Source organism: Doryrhamphus excisus, linkage group LG16 (assembly GCF_037039965.1).
Source record: "Doryrhamphus excisus strain RoL-2023G ecotype Guam linkage group LG16, RoL_Dexc_Guam_v1.1, whole genome shotgun sequence".
Taxonomy (NCBI): domain Eukaryota; kingdom Metazoa; phylum Chordata; class Actinopteri; order Syngnathiformes; family Syngnathidae; genus Doryrhamphus; species Doryrhamphus excisus.
In genome coordinates, this window is record NC_136372.1 from 12,610,984 (window position 1) to 12,632,526 (window position 21,543).

General features: G+C 42.5%; 1 protein-coding gene across 4 annotated transcripts in view; it reads left to right on the plus strand.

Annotated features, from left to right (window-relative positions):
* LOC131103823 (serine/threonine-protein kinase N2-like) overlaps nucleotides 1-21,543 on the plus strand; it is a 29,007-nt gene that overhangs the window by 4,417 nt on the left and 3,047 nt on the right. The window contains exons 1-16 of one of the 4 annotated variants that reach the window (XM_058050414.2): nucleotides 7,149-7,396; nucleotides 11,034-11,334; nucleotides 11,402-11,547; nucleotides 11,615-11,735; nucleotides 13,713-13,858; nucleotides 13,935-14,148; nucleotides 14,211-14,405; nucleotides 14,996-15,105; nucleotides 16,075-16,218; nucleotides 16,319-16,394; nucleotides 16,471-16,612; nucleotides 16,688-16,763; nucleotides 18,161-18,243; nucleotides 19,179-19,251; nucleotides 19,427-19,518; nucleotides 19,606-19,782. In XM_058050414.2, the coding sequence (XP_057906397.2) occupies nucleotides 7,307-7,396; nucleotides 11,034-11,334; nucleotides 11,402-11,547; nucleotides 11,615-11,735; nucleotides 13,713-13,858; nucleotides 13,935-14,148; nucleotides 14,211-14,405; nucleotides 14,996-15,105; nucleotides 16,075-16,218; nucleotides 16,319-16,394; nucleotides 16,471-16,612; nucleotides 16,688-16,763; nucleotides 18,161-18,243; nucleotides 19,179-19,251; nucleotides 19,427-19,518; nucleotides 19,606-19,782 (2,186 nt within the window). In that variant the 5' untranslated portion in view covers nucleotides 7,149-7,306. Of the gene's footprint in view, nucleotides 1-7,148; nucleotides 7,397-11,033; nucleotides 11,335-11,401; nucleotides 11,548-11,614; nucleotides 11,736-13,712; nucleotides 13,859-13,934; nucleotides 14,149-14,210; nucleotides 14,406-14,995; nucleotides 15,106-16,074; nucleotides 16,219-16,318; nucleotides 16,395-16,470; nucleotides 16,613-16,687; nucleotides 16,764-18,154; nucleotides 18,244-19,178; nucleotides 19,252-19,426; nucleotides 19,519-19,605; nucleotides 19,783-21,543 lie in introns of those variants that run through there. The other 3 variants (XM_058050412.2, XM_058050413.2, XM_058050415.2) reach the window with 3 other exon arrangements.

The window sequence follows — 21,543 nt, forward strand, 5'->3', positions numbered from 1 at the left end:
ACTGCAATAACAAACACACAAGCAAACATAAACAGGCTCTGAAAAGCTTTTGACACGGAGGTGGTGGCTCACAGTAAACATCGACTTTGACATGCAAGTGTGTGCAGTTGAAGCCAGCGGACATCTATATCCAGTAGTATGTGTGTCATGACACTACCGTGAGCATCATATAGTAAGTATGACCCAGCCGGGAGAGAAACCATGGATGGGTGACCTGGTTGTGGTTACACCTGATGCATGTGAAATGAGTTCTCCCGCCGCTGTGCCGAGGTCATGTGATAGCCTGGTTGTTTTGCTGCAACAGTGGTGTTGGGTTTAAAGACAGCACAGACCTGAGGGTCCATCATCCACTAACCTGTCTGTCCTGCTTGGGGCCCAGAGGCCAAAACACAGACTGGAATGAGCTAAAAAGCTATTATTACCTGTTGGCAAGGACCAGCTTGAGTTTGTAGTAGGAATACAGCACAATAACAACACAGCAGTCTTTGAAAATGTAACCCAAACTTCTACTATTGTTGTCCTGTACTTGTTTTTGGAGACAGCAGGGGTTCTGAAGCACAAATAGCAGCCTGGTGCCATTGTCATTTTTTTTAATCTACTACCAAACAATGTGTAGGAAACTATGAGAGTGGTAACTGAAGGAGGATAAATGGCCTTCTATGAATAGGATACAGTGTCTGCACAGGGAAAGTCCAGACAGGAGGAAGTTCTACAAAGATGTGGCTGTTAGTTTCTACTGACTTAATAATGTCTTTGTGGCTACCTGGTGATTTATCTAGCTCGTGGAGCCCTCCGAAATGACTTTCACATGAGCACTAAAAACAGTATTTCTTTAACTAAATGGCCCCAAACTCAAACGTACATGTTTTCCTGTTACGTCTTGAATTCAATAGCGTTTCTCTTTTTTTTCTATCATTGTGCTGACACTAGGAACTGTGTTTGTGTCCATCGTGCGCTATTTTGGAGCCGTGATCACTAAGAAAAGCAGAGACTTGTAGTGTAAACGGTTAGTTAGCAAAGCATTACAGAGTCAACTATTGATGACGTTATTGATGAGTGACTGGGGCGGACAATTGATTGACAGTCTATATGTGCCCTGCGATTGCCTTGCGACCAGTCTACGGTGTACCCCGCCTCTCGCTGGAAGTCAGCTGGGGTAGGCTCTGGCATACCCGCGACCCACTTGAGGATAAGCAGTGTAGAAAATGGATGGATAGAAAGACTCTAATCTTTCTTTTGGTAGGTTCATGTTTACATAGCTAGCGCACAGACCTCACAGCTAGGAGACCAGGGTTCAATTCCACCCCCGGCCATCTCTGTGTGGAGTTTGCATGTTCTCCCCGTGCATGCGTGGGTTTTCTCCAGGTACTCCGGTTTCCTCCCACATTCCAAAAACATGCTAGGTTAATTGGCGACTCCAAATTGTCCATAGGTATGAATGTGAGTGTGAATGGTTGTTTGTCTCTATGTGCCCTGTGATTGGCTGGCGACCAGTCCAGGGTGTACCCTGCCTCTCGCCCAAAGACAGCTGGGATAGGCTCCAGCACCCTCCGCGACCCTCGTGAGGAAAAATGAATGAATGTTTACATAGCCATAAAACACAATACATTATTCTGTGTGCCTTGAAAGATCAGTCTGAATCCTCTAAAATGGCTGCTAAAAGAGATTTTATTATATGTGTTCACAAACCAAAAAATGTCTTAATATTAATTATCTGTTAATATTGGGCAACTGTAGCATAAACCTTACATTGGGTGGTGGTCCAATAAGTTTCTTAAGCACTGTTAACAAATTAATATTGCATGACTGATGCACCAAAAAGTGCACGCTCTCTCTCTCTCCTTAACTTCTTACTTAACTTAACAGTGCATATGATGGTACAGTAATGCATGTGCAGAGTTTGACACCAAGGAGACTGTTTTCACACTCATCTGCCTAAAGTGGTAAAGTCTCTGAATAGAAAATCCAATATGCATCTTAATGCAAGTGTGCCCTATTGTGGAAACTTGAAGCAATGGTTATTTTTTTTTTACTTACCACATTGCTTTAATATGCCATATTATTTTCACATTCTGTCATTTGTTTGCACTTTCAAACTCTTTTATGGCACGCCCACGTTTGATTGATCACTGGTGCATCACCTCTATCGCACACTTTGGTTGGCACATTCTGCCTGGTGCTGGCAGCGGGTGATAGAAAGTCACCCTTTTGATTAACTTTTAATGGCCCAATAGCTCTTCTAGGCTGGTTCTGGTCTGTAAATAGAGATTAAGTCCTATACTATTGGGTAAGACATTTGTGGCACTTTGTGGAAAACAAATTAAAAAAAAAAATGGACAAAATAGAGCAAAAGGGCAGAATGGGAAAGGGACTTGTAAGTGAGAAGTGCTGGATATGCTAATCTAAATGCTAAATGCTCAACTGTTTTGTTTTGTGCCATGTTATGAATAAAAGCTTGCCTGAAGCAAGACGAAAACCTTCCTGAAGACACCGGGCGGTCCTCGACACAAATTAAGACCTTTACTGGTGACGACTGCAGTGCAATAATCATCAGACAGATTTTGCGTGAAAAGGGTCTTCTTTTTGGATTAAAAAATAATGCTCACCCTCATTTTGTGACATCTTCACAAGACAAAACTTGCTGAATAAATCGGAGTAAGCAGTTCAAATAATGTGGGCATTTATCAGGCAGTGGGAGTGTAACAAAAATGGATGTTGGGAAGCGGAGCAGCGATCAATAAAGCTGAAATGTGATTATCTCTTATCTCAGCCACGGTTGCATCAACTTTTGATTTCCTTCTAAAACGGAGTCACCAATCAAAAGGAATACACTGCCAACCGTGCAGGCTTGGAAGAGAAATGTCACAATAAGTTAGTGTGCAGCAGCAACACTCCATGCAGTGCACTCAGACCCTCTATGAATGAGTTAACCGCTTACAGAACGTACCTTGGACTGTATGTGTTCCCCCCCAGTAATCCCTAAAATCCTTCATATTCCAGAGAAAATGATGTTGCTCAATCTGCTCTTGCTGATTTTCCTTGTGTAACATGGTGATATGCATATGTGTCATACTGCCCAGTACATCACATGCATAGTGTAAGATGATTGCCTGTCTGGGTCAACAGGGAAACGACTGTCTTATATTATATGGTGACAGAGTGTGAATGCGCATCTGTCTGTGGGTCTTGCGCGAGCATGTGTGTGTGTTCCTGCAGACTGGGGTTCCACACCTGGCGAGGAGCACAGCAGCATGAATGGCATCTTTGTGCAGAGGTCGATCTTCTCAAGAGACTTCAGTAAACGCTTATGTGTTTGTGTTCCCGGCTTTGTCCTTTGTCCACTTGGCGGTAACAAACAGTAGCTCTGTTCAGGCTCCTGAGGAATAAGGCCGCTAAAACCCTTGATGGGAAAAGCTCTGCAGAACACATACTTAACCTGTTTCCATCATGCACGGGAAAGAAGCTTGAGAAATAATGTGCAAAAGGAGCAAGAATTTTGCGTTTTTTCAAAAAGTCAGAAGCATTAGAAACTGGAGCATATCCCAGCTGTCTTCGGACGAGAGGCGGGGTACACCCTGGACTGGTGGCCAGCCAATCACAGGGCACATATAGACAAACAACCATTCACACTCACATTCATACCTATGGACAATTTGGAGTCGCCAATTAACCTAGCATGTTTTTGGAATGTGCGAGGAAGCCGTAGTCCCCGGAGAAAACCCACGCATGCACGGGGAGAACATGCAAACTTCACACAGAGATGGCCGCTGGTGGAATTGAACTCGGGTGTCCTAGCTGTGTGGCCATTTTCAAGTACAAAAATGGCTAAATGAAGTAAAATACCAATAGAAGGCATTCTGAGATGTAGTGGGATTCTACACTGGTCATATCCAATGTTTTATTATTCATAGCTCAAATTGTTGTTTCCGCTGGACCACCCAGCATGCCTTGCGGGCGCTTGTAAATAACATTTTATGTTACGTGTTATGTTTACCGCTTAGTTGTTGCCACCCACATATTAGTAGCTGTTTATATATTTGATTGGTTAACTTGCTGTCGATGTGTTGTTTTCGGTTTGTTGCACCGTGAGTAAGTAAGTCTCTTTGATGACCACCCGTATATGTACATATTTCACAAACCACAGAACGATATCCATGGGAGATTTCAGCTTGTCTGGAAGGAGTGACCGTCGTGAGGAAAAAGCGGTAGAAAATGAATGAATGGTTCCCAAGTCACCTAATGTATGGGGGCCACAGTCCGCCTATAACGTGAGGGCGTCCAGTAGAAGACATGATTCTAATGGACATGGAAATCAGATTAAAAATGATGAGTGCAAAGGAGCTGAAGGGGATAAGAGGTCCATTTTATGATGCAGACGATTATCCCTCTTAACTGATGCCGTCGCTTACGATAGCGCTGCAGACGAGATGGAGCAAAACACACCCCAAAAAACTGTTGGAAGACTTCAGTTGCGGTAATTACAGCATAATGGCTGAATGAAAAGCAGACCTTATTAGTGGAGGCAGTTAGCTTTAGTCCCAACTAGGAGTCTACCTTGCCCCAGCTGCACACTGCATGTTGCGTTCACAGTCAGGAGTTTGAGGGTCCGAATCTCTGTTTTTCAAGTCCGAAGTTAGGCTTGAAACATAATAGCGGTCAATTGATTATATTAGACAAATACAATGAATGCCTTATGACCTGTTTTTGACCGGTTTGACTAGACTTGGTCACGAAAAAGAGCAGTCTGGATTTAATCCACACATTTGTTGTTTGTTCTTAAACCTGATTGGACGTTAATAGATGCATCAATGAGGCAGATTCAAAGGGAAAATATGTCGTCTTTCTGGAAATTAATTGACGATCGTCATTCTTGAATGCTTTGAAGAGAGACAATTACTACACACTCACACTCACTGAAAATCTCAAGTCATCATGCTGAAGTTCGAGTCAAGTCTATGTCAAGTTGTCAAGTTTTTCATGATTATTGTTGAGTCCAAAGTCATCAAAATAATTGTTTTGTTGAATGCTTTGAGGCTGTACAGTGGTCGAGTGGTTAGCGCACAGACCTCACAGCTAGGAGACCAGGGTTCAATTCCACCCATCTTTGTGTGTTTGCATGTTCTCCCCGTGCATGCGTGGGTTTTCTCCGGTACTCTGGTTTCCTCCCACATTCCAAAAACATGCTAGGTTAATTGGCGACTCCAAATTGTCCATAGGTATGAATGTGAGTGTGAATGGTTGTTTGTCTATATGTGCCCTGTGATTGGCTGGCGACCAGTCCAGGGTCTACCCCGCCTCTCGCCCAAAAGACAGCCGTGGATAGGCTCCAGCACCCCCCGCGACCCTTGTGAGGATAAGTGGTAGAAAATGAATTAATTAATGTTTTGAATAGACACAATTACTACGATTACTCAGCACACTCACTGAAAATCTCAAGTCATCATGCTAAAGTCCGAGTCAAGTCTATGTCGAGTTGCAAGTTTTTCATGATTATTGTTGAGTCCAAAGTCATCAAAACAATTGTTCTTTTGAATGAATTCTATTCAGCACATTCACTCAAGTCAAGTCAAGTTTATTTATATCGCCCTTAATCACAAAAGGGCCTCAAAGGACTTTACAATAGACGACAATAGATGGCATCCCCTGAACTGAACTCCCATCCGGCAAGGAAATACTCAAAACCCATTTGGGGAAAAAAGAAACCTTGAGAAGGGACCGCAGAAGGGGGTAATCTACGTGGAGTTGCAAGTTTTTGATGGTTATTGTTGAGTCTAAAGTCATCAAAACTGTGACTCGATTCCACAACTTTGCTTAGAACTGATAGAGAACACTGCATTAGAAGCTTTTTCATAGAAATTCTCTTCATCTGTTGCCGTTGAAAGGGATTTTGGCGGTGCTTTGGGCCAGTGAGCCTTCAGACCTTAGCCTGACTATCTGAGTCTTACGATCACATGACACAGTGTCCCTGGCTATAGGAAGTGGACCTAGGTTAAGTAACGTGAATTGTAAGTAATGTTACTGTAATGTTTGGTGACTTAATTGCTGCAACAACAGGCCTTTATTGCAGGCTACTTTTGCAGCTGGCTTCACTTTCTGATCCCGTCGAGAACATTTATCGCAAAACACACAATCACGATTCTTATTTATGTCCTAAATGGCACATAAATTACATGTCTGTATTGGTGCTGTATCGTGTAAAGGTGGCTATAGGGGTGTTATATAATGTCCAGAGGGCTCTAATAATATTACTTTCTGATCCCGTCGAGAACATTTAGCGTAAAACACACAATCACGATTCTTATTTATGTCCTAAATGGCACATAAATTACATGTCTGTATTTTTGTTGTATCGTGTAAAGGTGGCTATAGGGGTGTTATATAATGTCCAGAGGGCTCTAATAATATTACTTTCTGATCCCGTCGAGAACATTTAGCGTAAAACACACAATCACGATTCTTATTTATGTCCTAAATGGCACATAAATTACATGTCTGTATTTTTGTTGTATCGTGTAAAGGTGGCTATAGGGGTGTTATATAATGTCCAGAGGGCTCTAATAATATTAAAATCCAGATTTAGAATGTTGTTAGGTTTTTTTCTTGCTGTAATAATGAAAATGTAAAATGCATAAATAACGAATGCTGTTTCACTTGGGTCTGGAACCTATTAACGGCGATAAACGATAGATTACTGTATAACAAATATAAATATACTTCATTTATAATTGTTAGAATATGTTAGAACAATAAATATTACAACATGTGACTGGCTTCCACAGTCCTTAACCCGGAACTGAAAGATAAATCCTCATAACACCATCACCGGAGAAGTTGGACACAACTTGACTTTTGTTTTTATTATTATTATTGATGCCTACAATACAAAATGAACTAAAATGCCAAGTCCTTTTTAGTAGAAGGTCAGCGGAAGGCTTTGCCCTTTTTACCCTTTGTTGGGTTTCTCAGTGCAATGCATGACCACAATGTATCAGAGTATTTCTCCTCTATGCTTTGGATAGTAACAGGAAGCTCTCTCGCTTACACAACTGTGTGTTTGTGTGGATATATGTGTGTGTGTGTGTGTGAGTGTGTTGCATGACGCCTCAGTTTCTATCTGGCAAAAGAGCAGAACAGGAAGTAGCGAGGTCTACACTGTTCTCTCTCCACCCGTTCACTTGCTTTGGATTTAGGCAGGCTTTTCAGTGTAAATCCATCCTGGATTTTAGGAGGCTTGTATTAGTTGTGTATGCTGCTGCTGAGTGAGTGCTGAGGGGAGGGAGGGGGCCAAAGCCGGAGGCCAAAAAACATGGCCAGTGAGGATGCACTAGAGGACTATTTGGGGGATCAACCCGTGGATGACCTTTCACACACTGAACAGAAGGACACAGAACCTTCGGTAGGCAACTTTTCACCTTTCAACATGGCCGCCTTCTCGTTGTGTGTCTGACATTGACAACATGGCCTAATCGCCCTTACCGCTTCCTCATTCACTTCAAAAAACATCTGAATCACGTGTGACTCTTGGTTCTTTTCTGCCACTGACTGCTGTTTTGGCTTCCATGCCGCTTCTGAGTGTCTTTGTTGGAAAACTCCAGCGAACTCCATTACTCTTTTTTTATTGTGTTGAAGGGGCGTGCTTCACAGCACAAACTCTCCCTTCCTGTCTTTTATTGTGTCACCGCTGGGGTTGGCAGCACGGTGTCTACTGTACACTCATCGGTTACAACAGTAGGCACCATTTCATGATATCCTACACAAGTACCTTCATTCTGTATTTGCAAAGACAGCAATGCTGAGAGAAATCTTTATTTGGTACGTTCCGTGTTACTGTTGGCCTTGTAGTACAGTAAACCTCGGATATATCGGACTCGGATATATCGGAAATTCGCTCACAACCAATTGTTCAAAAAAGAACCAATTTTTCTGTAATGCATTTCCAATAAAAAAATTTTTATAACGGATTTCGCCTATTTCGGACAAAATCTCCAGTCCCGTTCCAATTTCCCTCGCATATATCGATCGGATGGTCGCATCGTGGCCTTTGATCCATCTTTGATCCATGTTCACAGCCAAAGCTGAAGATTATAACATCTTTGTATCATCTTTGTAAAAAGATGTTATAATATTCAGCTTTGGCTGTGAACATGGATCAAAGAAAGTTCCCCCATGGCGTTGCGCGTCCGTGTAATGAATGTGGCAGGAAGGGTAGGCCCTAGGTCTACATGAGGCCAAATCCCAAAACAGTAGTGAGGTTAAGATCACGTAGGCCTACGTTATGCTAATCTTGTTGACGTCACTGGCTATTGTCTTTCTCCTGGCTCCAGATTTAGGACAAATATAAAAGTGAGTGACGTCAATAATACTAGCACAGCAGTGAATGAGATCTTGGAAATAACGTAGGCCTGACGGGCGTAACAGGGCCTAGCTTCATTAACAATTTGTTATGCTCAGAGTCCAATAAAGTTAAATTCTCATTACCTTACGTCTCTTTTCATTTCCCAGTCCAGGTACATTGGAAACATAGTCAAGGAAGTGCCTTTTTATAATGGATAAAATCCGATTTACGCATATACCGGATATAAATCCGATATATGCGTAAAACGGACATTTTCCGGTATACGCATATAACGGATTTCGCTTATATCGGACAAAACCAGTGGGAACAATTGAATCCAATATATATCCGAGGTTTACTGTAGTACAGTGGAGCCTCAAAGGCCAAACTGGGGAGTTGGTCAAAATCCGAACCAATTTTTACCAGAGGAAAAATATAAAAGGAACTTATCAGTTCAAAACTTTATTACACTAGAGAAAATATAGAATAAACACTTTAACATTCGTAGTGCTTGTCAATTATATAACCTTTCCATATGACTGTAAGGGTTGCTCTGCTCCCGAAGAGTTGAACTGTGCTGCATGTTTGAGTGTGACTGCTGGATTATGCTTTTAATGATGCAAGGCCTGCAAACTCAAGCCGTTTTGTATCTGGATGCACACAGAGACGTAAGAGGTTGTAATAAGACCTGCTAAGCTGGTGTGGTGTGTGGCTCTGTGCCCCCCCCCCCAACAATAGAATAGTATTTGATTGTCGCAGCACAAATTGCACAATGAAATAAAAGGCACTGTACTGCTTAGAAATCGATAGATGATAGGTGTAGATGTCATGTACACAGAGTATGGAGTGGTGTAAATATGATTTTACATATTTGAGCATGGTATGGAGTGGTGCAAATATGATTTTACATATTTCAGCATGGTATGGAGTGGTGTAAATATGATTTTACATATTTGAGCATGGTATGGAGTGGTGCAAATATGATTTTACATATTTCAGCATGGTATGGAGTGGTGTAAATATGATTTTACATATTTCAGCATGGTATGGAGTGGTGCAAATATGATTTTACATAATTGAGCATGGTATGGAGTGGTGCAAATATGATTATACCTATTTGAGCATGGTATGGGGTGGTGCAAATATGATGATACCTATTTGAACATGATATGGAGTGGTCCAAATATGATAATACCTATTTGAGCATGATATGGAGTGGTGCAAATATAATGATTAGATGACATGAGAATGATATGGAGTGGTGCAAATATGATGATACCTATTTGAGCATGATATGGAGTGGTCCAAATATGATGATACATGACGTGAGCATGATATGGAGTGGTCCAAATATGATGATACATGACGTGAGCATGATATGGAGTGGTGCAAATATGATGATACCAATTTGAGCATGGTGTGGAGTGGTGCAAATATGATGATACATTACATGAGCATGGTAGGGTGTGGTCCAAATATGATACCTATTTGAGCATGATATAAAGTGGTCCAAATATGATGATACCTATTTGAGCTGGAGCTCTGACAGAGTGACCATCGGGGCCTTGGTCACCTCCCTGACTAAGGCCCTTCTTCCCCGATCGCTCAGTTTAGAAGGCCGGCCAGCTCTAGGAAGAGTCCTGGTGGTTCCAAACGAATAATGGAGGCCACTGTGCTCATTGGGACCTTCAAAGCAGCAGACATTTTTCTGTATCCTTCCCCAGATTTGTGCCTCAAGACAATCCTGTCTCGCAGGTCTACAGACAGTTCTTTTGACTTCATGCTTGGTGTTTGTGCTCTGACATGCACAGTCAACTGTGGGACCTTATATAGACAGTTATTATATTTCCAAATCATGTCCAATCAACTGAATTTACTGCAGGTGGACTCCAATTAAGCTGTAGAAAGATCTCAAGAATGATCAGTGGAAAAAAGATGCACCTGAGCTCAATTTTGAGCTTCATGGCAAAGGCTGTGAATACTTATGTAAATGTGATTTTTTTGTTTTCTATTTTTAATAAATTCAAAACATGTCAAAAAAACCTTTTTTCACATTGTCATAATGGAGTATTTTGTGTAGAATTTTGAGGTAAGAGATTAATGTAATACAGTTTGGAATGAGGCTGTAACATGACAAAATGTAGAAAAAGTGAAGCGCTGTGAATACTTTCCGGATGCACTGTATTTGAGCATAGTATAGAGTGGTGCAAATATTCATTCATTCATTCATTTTCTACCACTTATATGATGATCCCTATTTGATCATGGTATGTAGTGGTGCAAATATGATCACAAACTTTTGACACAACTCATCAACAACGAAGTGCAAGTGTTATACATTTGTCCTCATCGAAGCAGACGAGACCCTGCCTGATTAAAATCTCCATTCCTACTGTTCTAATCTGCTGTAAATCATGTTAGTGTTGATCATAGGAGCGCTGATGTTGGCACTCAGCTGTTTACGCTCTTAAAGTAAATGGTAAATGGGCTGCATTTATATAGCACCCTACGACCTTCAAGGTACTCAAAGGGCTTTTAACAATGCTGCCTCATTAGCACTGAGGTGGTGGATCCATCCTCTCACAGAACTTTGGAGCATGGGCAGCTTTGATCGACAAAATGCTAACTGTAGTGCCTTACTGTACATGGACGCTATTATTCATCCCTTATATGTCTGCCACTTTTTCTGCCACTTCAGGGAGATCCAGGCGGGCTGTCAGTGCTGCAGCAACTCGGCTTGGACCAGAACGCCGACCTGTCAGACTCCAGCGTGCAGCAACGGCTGGATGAGCACCGCGAGAGGATCCGCAGGGAGATCCGCAAGGAGCTGAAGATCAAGGAAGGTGCGGAGAATTTACGCAGGGCCACCACCGACAAGAGAAACGCCCAACAGGTGGACTCGCAGCTCCGCAGCTCCAAACGCAAGCTGGAATATCTCCACGCTCAGCTGCAGGAGCTGGACGCACACATTGTTGTCAAGGGTCACAATGAGAATGAAGGTAGCAGTCTTCTGGGGACATATTTGATGGTTTCAGTTCTTGACCTACTGATATCTTCTGTCCAAAGATGCTCCAAAGTCTCCGGGCTCGGTCAGTCGCCCGTCTGCCAACCAACACCGCATCGCAGCGCTGGAACGCCAGCTAAACATTGAGTTGAAGGTCAAACAGGGGGCAGAGAACATGATTCCCATTTACGCCAACGGAGCTACGAAGGTAGCCATCTTTTAACTACAGCACATCTCCATGGTTCCTCTCTGATCTCTTTTTATTGCCTTTCCAGGACAAGAAGCTTCTCCAGACGGCTCAGCAGATGCTGCAGGACAGCAAGACCAAGATCGACATCATCCGCATGCAGATCCGGAAGGCCATGCAGGCTACAGAGCACTCTGACGACAGCCAATGTACCCATCGTGCCTTTTTTTTTTCTTCTTTTTTTCATCCTCACCTTTTATCTTTCACCCACCTGTCGCACTGCATATTTTATGAGTGATGGATCAATTTTTGCTTCAGAACCTCATCGTGCCCAGTTAAACACACACACAGCGGCGTACACGTTGTCCATTATAGCTCTCTAGCTCTCCATGGTTATTGATGTTCCTGCATCCCCTTGATGTTGGCCAACAACTAAGAGCTATGCCTCATTTAGAAGAGGTTAGAGACAAGGCAGGGTGGGTTGGGGGGGAACACAGGGAGACATGATTGAAGGGAGAGATACACCGAAGGAAGTAAAAATGTCCAAAATAGACACAGGAAGAGTCCATTCTGCCTCTTAAGTTGCAATATCTGAAATCTGGAATGTGTACTACTACACAAAAATATGAACGCCCATCTTTCATGAGCTGAACTTCTACATTCCTAAAATGCCCTCTCTCAAATAGTCCTCACCAATCTGTCTAAATCTGTGTTCCTTTGCCGGGATGATCCATCCACCTTAAAGGTGTGGTATATCAATATGCACAGCTGTGCCTTAGGCTGGCCACAACAAAAGGCCACTTTAAAATTGGAAGGATCAGCAAACCAGAGCAACACATCTCCTTCGCATGAAGTTGATAAGGTTGTACTTGGACACACTTACACAGTCAAAATGCATAGTGGAAGTGGAAGTGCACACATTGAGACACAGCCAACGCTTTGTTGATGGGAATGTTTTGTTAAATTAAATTCCACATTCTTTACAACCATTCATTCAATCATTTTCTACTGCTTATCCTCACAAGGGTCGCGGGGGCGACTGACTTCGGGCGAGAGGCGGGGTACACCCTGGACTGGTCACCAGCCAATCACAGGGCACATATAGACAAACAACCATTCACACTCACATTCATACCTATGGACAATTTGGAGTCGGCAATTAACCTAGCATGTTTTTGGTATGTGGGAGGAAACCGGAGAACCCTGAGAAAACCGAGGGTGGAATCGAACTCGGGTTTCCTAGCTGTGTGGCCACTAATCACTTGGTTGCCATGCAGCCTGATTTACAACCAAAAATGGAAAAATAAATTTCATAAAATTTATGGTCGTTCGTTTTTTTTTGTTTTTTTTTTTTACTCCAAAGCTCTAGGGCAGGGGTCGGCAACCTTTACTATGAAAAGAGCCATTTTACCCAATGCCCACTGAAGAAAAATAGCGTGGAGCCGCAAAACATATAGTATGTTTAAAACAACATTGGAGGGAATTTGGGGGTATCAAAGTAGTTCAGATAAGAAAAGACGAGTTGGAGTACTCTTGCTAGTTTTGGAGATAAACTTACATAAATGTATGTGTAAACTACTGTAAACGTAAAAACAAGTTCCCATGCCGCTGTTTTTAAATTATCTAAAATTTATTTTTGAGATTTGTAGGTAAGTATTACTTGTTTTTCTTCATGTACTGAACTGGATAGCAGTCAGAACTCACTCAGGATGCATTCATGGTCTCAGACAAAGTTGGATTTTTTAAAACTCATTACAAAAGACGTGCATTTTCCCCACTCGGGTGTTAAAAATATTCAAGCATCGCAAAGGGAGCCACAATAAAGAGGCTGAAGAGCCACATGCGGCTCTGGAGCCGCAGGTTGCTGACCCCTGCTCTAGGGAAAATACGTTCTATGTATCAGAATACTGCTTGCAGAAAAACATTTTCCGATTATATTATGGACTGAACCACCATTTGTGTTTGGTTCATATTGATGCCTTAGTCTGCCTTAGGGCCGAACCGATGACTTGATTAATCGGAACAACAAACTTCTGATTAATCGTGGCACATGCAACGATATTGTGTGATTACCTGTCTGTTACCACTGAGGGTCGCATCCCTGATTCCATCTCTTTAAACCTCATTTAATGTCTTATTTATGGTTTGTTGTTGCATATAATGCTAAAGCACACTCTGTGTCCCAGGTAAACCTGATTTGTGTGGGGTGGAGCTACGTGTGGAGGAGCTGTGGCATCACTACCGTGTGGAGCACGCCATGGCCGAGGGAGCCAAGAACATGCTTCGGCTGCTCGGTGCAGGAAAGGTCCAAGACAAAAAGGCCATGGCGGAGGTCAGAGAAGCAATCTAATGACATTGAATTTGACCTCTAGTAAGATAGAGGTTAGTATGTCGTGTATGATCTGCAGGCGCAATGTGGCCTGAGCGAGTCGTCCCAACGCTTGGACCTGCTCAGGTGCTCTCTGGAGCAGCGGCTACTAGAACTCCCGGAGGACCATCCCAAAGCCTGTCTGATCAAGGAGGAGCTGGTGCTAGCTTCTTCCTCGGCCTTCAGCTCTCGCCACAGCACCACCTATGTTCACAACCAGTATAGCACCCTCAGCAAACCGTCGCCCCTCACAGGTAGACACCAAGTATCTACAGCACGGCATTCTCCTAAGTGTTGACAGTTCTTCTCCTTTCAGGTACTCTTCAAGTGCATCTTTTGGGATGTGTCGGCCTGCCCGAGGTTGTCCCAGGCAGGAGCAGAGGGACTCCTGTGGTTCTTCCCTCTTACTCCCCTGGAGATGGCCGCTCCTCCTTTAAACTGAGTGGCCTCTATAGCCGCAGCACCAGCAGCATGAGCCTCAAGATGCCCGGCAAAAACGACGAGCTGTCTTGTAAGTCTTTGCTATCTAAAATCACAAATAAAATCTCCAAACTGTCTATATGTGCCCTGTGATTGGCTGGCGACCAGTCCAGGGTGTACCCCGACTCTCGCCCGAAGACAGCTGGGATAGGCTCCAGCACCCCCCGCGACCCCAGTGAGGATAAGCGGTAGAAAATGAATGAACGAATGAAAATGTCCAAACTTTTAGCTTTATGTAGGTGACAAAAACGTGTATTATTATTAGGGCTATCAAAAGAATACATTATTTAAAATCTGATTAATCACAGTTTACCATTGAATTAATCATGATTAATCACCATTTGCAACTATATTTGAAATATACACATTTTCACTGTATGAGGATCACGTGAGGGAGCTTTAGTTGTTGTTGTTACTCGCTGATTCGCCTTTGTCGTGTTGACGTTCGGAGTGACCGTGAATGCACCTTGTTGTAGTGTGGTGGGGAATGAGGAAATGTTGTTTCGCGTGTTTGGGAGTTAACAATACATAGTATACGGGGTTGGAATTGAACACCGCTGCTGTGTACTTGTTGATGGCATCGTTTAATTCAAGTTTTGCTGCATTGTGTGTGAATTATAGCGGAAGTGAGTGTGGTGCTGAAGCTAGAGAACACAGTGGTGGGGCAGACCGCTTGGAGAACAGTTGGAGAGCAGGCCTGGGACCAGAGCTTCACCGTGGAGCTGGAGAGGGTGAGTCATACCACATGTGGTGTGGCCTTTTTAATGCTTGTGAACATTGAATTTACACGCAATGAAACTATGGTAATGGTTTTATTTCATTTGAACATGCATCAGATTACAATTGAATGCATCACATAATCAGTTCACAGTTCCACATGTCCAAAAGGAGTAGGAAGAAACAAAGCTTATTAAATCCTACCCCTCCATCTGGTACTTTTACAATCAGTAACTGTTACATTTGTTCACTTCCTGCTTTCCAAATATTTTTTTTCCGTTTCTTTGTTTTTTATTTTTTGTCACGTACCGAAGTACGAGGTGATATGACCATCCAATGACATAATGGGTACCATAGTAAGTGTCAATATAGTGATATATATAGCACATCATGACTGGTTCAAGACTTTTCATCCTTGTATTTAGCAAACATCAACTGCTTGTATTGTTTCTTGAATTGGCTCATCGTTGTGCATTGTTTGAGGGTCTTACTCAATCCATTCCATAGTTTGATTCCACATACTGAAATGCTATGGCTTTTTAACGTAGTCCTAGCATATACGTGTTTCAAATGTAGTTTTTCCCTGAGATCATATTTCTCCTCTTTTGTAGAGGTGGCATTTTTAGGTAATTGGTTATTTTTAGCCATGCAAACTATGATGATAAGCTGCGACCGCTTGTTGTGTAAGTACCGTTGGTTGTGTTTTCTTGAAAATGGCAGCCAGTAAGTGTTTATTCAGATGTCTCTAACCCAGATTAAGGCAGCTATGTTTTTCGGGGAGCTAAAAACCTCCCTCGCTGTCACTTGGGGGTTCAGTGAGCCCCCTCTGTACCAATACAAACTTAGCAGCACAGATTTGTTAGCATAAAGTCTCTAATCGCAAACCCTAATGTAATTATTCCTAAGCGCTAATTAATAATTGTAAGTCTGTCATATTCCGGTGGGAACTTGTGTGAACATTCCGTTGTTGTGTTTTGGAGTAGTCCCGGGAGATGGAGATTGCCGTGTACTGGAGAGATTATCGCTCCCTGTGTGCTCTGAAGTACCTGAAGCTGGAGGAGTTCTTGGATAACCAGAGACACAGAGTCAAGCTAGAACTGGAACCCCAAGGGCTGATGCTGGCTGAGGTATGGAGTCCATTGAAGGACCATACTGTGTCAGACAAAACCAATACTGTTTGTATTATTCCTTCACATTAAGTTTATTGACATGCAGTTTTTATCACAGGTCACCTTTTTTAACCCGGTAATAGAAAGAGGGCGGAGACTTCAGAGACAGAAGAATGTCTTTTCTAAACAGCAAGGTAATGAAAATGGATTGGCATTAGGTTTGGCTTAATGCCCCGCTCGTTAAAACAGACTCCACATTATTTGTCCCAGGTAAAGCGTTCCTGCGTGCCCGTCAGATGAACGTGGACATCGGTACGTGGGTCCGCCTGCTGAGGAACGCCATCCCAAGCGGAAGCAACCCACCTGCATACACCCCTGGTTTCTCCAGCAACGCACTCACGCACAACAGCGGGTACGTAAACCAGTCTGCCCGTCGCGATGGAATGCTTTGGAACTGAATTGTTTGTGCGTGTGAATGCGTGTGCAGAGAAATCTCCGTGGAGAAGCTGGCTCTGGAGGCAGATTGTCCCCTCAAAACCGAGACTCGAGACTCTAGCGCTGCGGTGAGTGATCACTGCTGAGGAAGCGGTCATTTTGCAGTTGTGCTTGTAGCATGTCGCTTAAAAAAGGACATGAAATGACACAAAGCCTCAGCTTCCCAGCATGCTCTGCGGCACTTGTTTTGTAGAAAAGATGCTTGTCACTTATTAGCCTCCACTAGTTTTACTAGTAATTTCCCTGTGTATATATTATCTGTTGCCTCTTTTTTTAAATTTTCATTCTTCCTTGTATTTTCTTCTGAAATAATTGCAATTTTTCCTCCAAAAAATCGCTTTATTCACATTTATTATTGAGGTTTCTTCCCAACCTAATTTTTCAAAAATTAAAATTGTATTGATGTATTTATTTATTTTGTTTCTCATAATGGTTACCACTTAAAAAAAACAACTTCCAACTCTATGCTACTAAAATGAACTAATTTTTTTCTCATAATATTCTGAGTTTATTATCCTAAAATTGTGCCTTTTTTTCTCCTTAGAGTACGAATTCTGTTCTCCTCATCTTTTGATTATTCTTTAATATTTCAACTCTATGCTGCTAAAATGACCTATTTTTTTCTCATAATATTCTGAGTTTATTGTCCTAAAATTGCGCCTTTTTTTCTCCTTAGAGTACGAATTTTGTTCTCCTCATCTTTTGATTATTTGATTATTTATTATTAGATTTTGTTATTTTTTCCCACAATCTAATTAATTTTGTTTTATTATTTTATTCTTTAATTGTTGATTGTTCTAATGTTTCCTACTATTTCTGTTTTTTTAATATTTTTACTTTATGCTAATAAAACATTATTTTTCCTCATAATAGTACAACATTATTATTTTAAAAAAAAATTATTAAATAGAAAAAAATGTAAAAATAAATTAAAAATTTCTTTCATTTCATTTAATTTTCTTTTCATGTTGTACTTATAAAATCACTGATGGTTTTTTTTTTCTTTTTTCCCTTTTTTATTTAGTTTTCTTGTGAAAATGTTATATCATCGGTGTCCAAAGTGCATCCTGAGGGCCATGTTTGCCCCACAGCCTGTTTTCATTGGCCCTCAGCACATAGTCAACATTCCAATCCTAAATCACAGATTTAGATGAGCTCATGTAGGAAGAGTTGGCGGGGGAGAAAGCCTTTGGCAGATGGTGTGTTCATGAGGGGTTGGACTATTAGGGATTAATTACAGTGTTTTTTAGAGAACTAATTAGGGATGAGGAAGGAGGGGAGCGGACAGAGCGAGGGGAGGATCCAGCCTGTGGCTTGTCAGCCTGTAGTGATGCTTGTTACAGATATCCTAAGTCTCCCTCTTGCCGTGTATTCTTTTGTTGTTATTTTCCATCTAATTAGTCCCGTGTTTTCATTTTGCTGCCATTGTTTCCTCCACTCCTCCTCCTTTCTTCCATAGCAGCAGACGGCGGTCATTGAGCCCCCTACGCCGGATGTTCCCATTCCTGACCGGCCAACCAGATCACACTCCCAGAACTCTTTGCGCAGGTGCCAAAAACACACACCAACACACACACACACACAAACTCCTCCTGAGTGTATCTTGTTGCAATATGGCCAACGCAGCACGACACCAGAAACTCACCCCTTCATACAATATGTTGCTTTTTTGTCATTATTGCTTGGAATTACTGGAAGCAAACACTTTTTAAACACTATCTTCAAAATGATCATTGTCGCTTGCCTCCCAGCTTATCATTTCATAAAGTATGGCAGCAAAATCACTCTATGCTACTAAAATGAACCAAATTTTTTCTCATAATATTCTGAGTTTATTGTCCTAAAATTGTGCCTTTTTTTCTCCTTAGAGTACGAATTTTGTTCTCCTCATCTTTTGATTATTCTTTAATATTTCAACTCTATGCTGCTAAAATGACCTAATTTTTTCTCATAATAATCTGAGTTTATTGTCCTAAAATTGCGTCTTTTTTCTCCTTTGAGTATGAATTTTGTTCTCCTCATCTTTTGATTATTTGATTATTTATTATTTGATTTATTTTTTCTCACAATCTAATTTTTTTATTATTATTATTTTATTCTTTAATTGTTGATTGTTCTAATGTTTCCTGCTATTTGTTTTTTAAATATTTTAACTTTATGCTATGCTAATAAAACGTTATTTTTCCTCATAATAGTACAACATTATTATTTTAAAATTACAACTTATTTTCTTGTTGCAATATGGCCAACGCAGCACGACACCCCTTCATACAATATGTTGCTGGATTGGATCTTCTCCTTTTTTTGTCATTATTGCTTGGAATTACTGGAAACAAACACTTTTTAAACACTATCTTCAAAATGATCATTGTTGCCTGCCTCCCAGCTTATCATTTCATAAAATATTGAAGCAAAATCAAGTTATATGACATATATAAGTATGTCGCATGCACTGCGTGTAATCTGTGCGTAATCTCCCTCAGACCGAGCGGAGGCCCCGTTTGCCTGCAGGATTTCAAGCTGATAGCAGTGCTCGGCAGGGGGCACTTTGGCAAGGTATTAACACACTTTTTCTTTTTTAAATACCAATGGCAGATGTTAATGAGGATTTAAGGTGATTAGTAGCCCTCTATTGCTGATAGTTGATCCAAAAAGGAAAGTAAATATTGGGCTCGGATTGAAATAAAAAGGAAAACATCTACTTAATGCAGGGTTTTGTTGGTCTCTTCAGGTGTTATTGTCCGAGTACAAGGATACAGGCAGCTTGTACGCCATCAAAGCCCTCAAAAAAGGAGACATCGTCACACGCGATGAGGTGGAAAGGTAGTGACGCAGTAACACTTGGTTGTCATCTCATAAATTCACCCTCATCATCATCTTCCATCCATCTGTCTGCTTGTCTTTCCTCAGCCTGATGTGCGAGAAGCGGATCTTTGAGACCGTCAACAGCTCCCACCACCCATTCCTGGTCAACCTGTTTGCGTGTTTCCAAACGCCCGAGCACGTATGCTTTGTCATGGAGTACACAGCAGGAGGGGACCTCATGATGCACATACATGCTGACGTCTTTTCGGAGCCACGTGCCGTGTGAGTGGAATTACTAAATCAGTAGATTTGAATTGCATGCAGTAAATTACCAGACATATTCCATTCATTCATTCCTATACTCACAGGGGTTGCGGGGGTGCTTGAGCCTATCCCAGACCTATTCCATTCATTCATTCCTATACTCAAAAGGGTTGCGGGGGTGCTGGAGCCTATCCCAGACCTATTCCATTCATTCCTATACTCACAAGGGGGTGCTGGAGCCTATCCCGGACGTATTCCATTCATTCATTTCTATCCTCACAAGGGTTGCGGGGGTGCTGGAGCCTATCACAGACCTATTCCTTTCATCCATTCCTATACCCACGAGGGTCGCAAGGGCCGGAGCTTATTCCAGACCTATTCCATTTATTCATTCTTATACTCACAAGGGTCGCGGGGGTGCTGGAGCCTATCCCAGACTCATTCCATTGATTCATTCCTATCCTCACGAGGGTCACGGGGATGCTGGAGCCTATCCCAGACCTATTCCATTCATTCATTCCTATCCTCACGAGGGTCGTGGGGGTGCTGGAGCCTATCCCAGACTTATTCCATTCATTCATTCCTATACTCACAAGGGTTGTGGGGGTGCTGGAGCCTATCCCGGACGTATTCCATTCATTCATTTCTATCCTCACGATAGTTGCGGGGGTGCTCGAGCCTATCCCAGACCTATTCCATTCATTAATTCCTATACTCACAAGTGTTGCGGGGGTGCTGGAGCCTATCACAGACCTATTCCATTCATCCATTCCTATACCCACGAGGGTCACGGGGGTGCTGGAGCCTATCCCAGACCTATTCCATTCATTCATTCCTATCCTCACGAGGGCCGTGGGGGTGCTGGAGCCTATCCCAGACTTATTCAATTCATTCATTCCTATACTCACAAGGGTTGTGGGGGTGCTGGAGCCTATCCCGGACGTATTCCATTCATTCATTTCTATCCTCACAAGGGTTGCGGGGGTGCTCGAGCCTATCCCGGACCTATTCCATTCATTCATTCCTATACTCACAAGAGTTGCGGGGGTGCTGGAGCCTATCACAGACCTATTCCATTCATCCATTCCTATACCCACGAGGGTCGCAAGGGCCGGAGCTTATTCCAGACCTATTCCATTTATTCATTCTTATACTCACAAGGGTCGCGGGGGTGCTGGAGCCTATCCCAGACTCATTCCATTGATTCATTCCTATCACGAGGGTCGCGGGGATGCTGGAGCCTATCCCAGACCTATTCCATTCATTCATTCCTATCCTCACGAGGGTTGTGGGGGTGCTGGAGCCTATCCCAGACTTATTCCATTCATTCATTCCTATACTCACAAGGGTTGTGGGGGTGCTGGAGCCTATCCCGGACATATTACATTCATTCATTTTTATCCTCACGAGGGTTGCGGGGGTGCTCGAGCCTATCCCAGACCTATTCCATTCATTAATTCCTATACTCACAAGAGTTGCGGGGGTGCTGGAGCCTATCACAGACCTATTCCATTCATCCATTCCTATACCCACGAGGGTCACGGGGGTGCTGGAGCCTATCCCAGACCTATTCCATTCATTCATTCCTATCCTCACGAGGGCCGTGGGGGTGCTGGAGCCTATCCCAGCTGTCTTCGGGTGAGAGGCGGACTGGACTGGTGGCCAGCCAATCACAGGGCACATATAGACAAACAACCATTCACACTCACATTCATACCTATGGACAATTTGGAGTCGCCAATTAACCTAGCATGTTTTTGGAATGTGGGAGGAAACCGG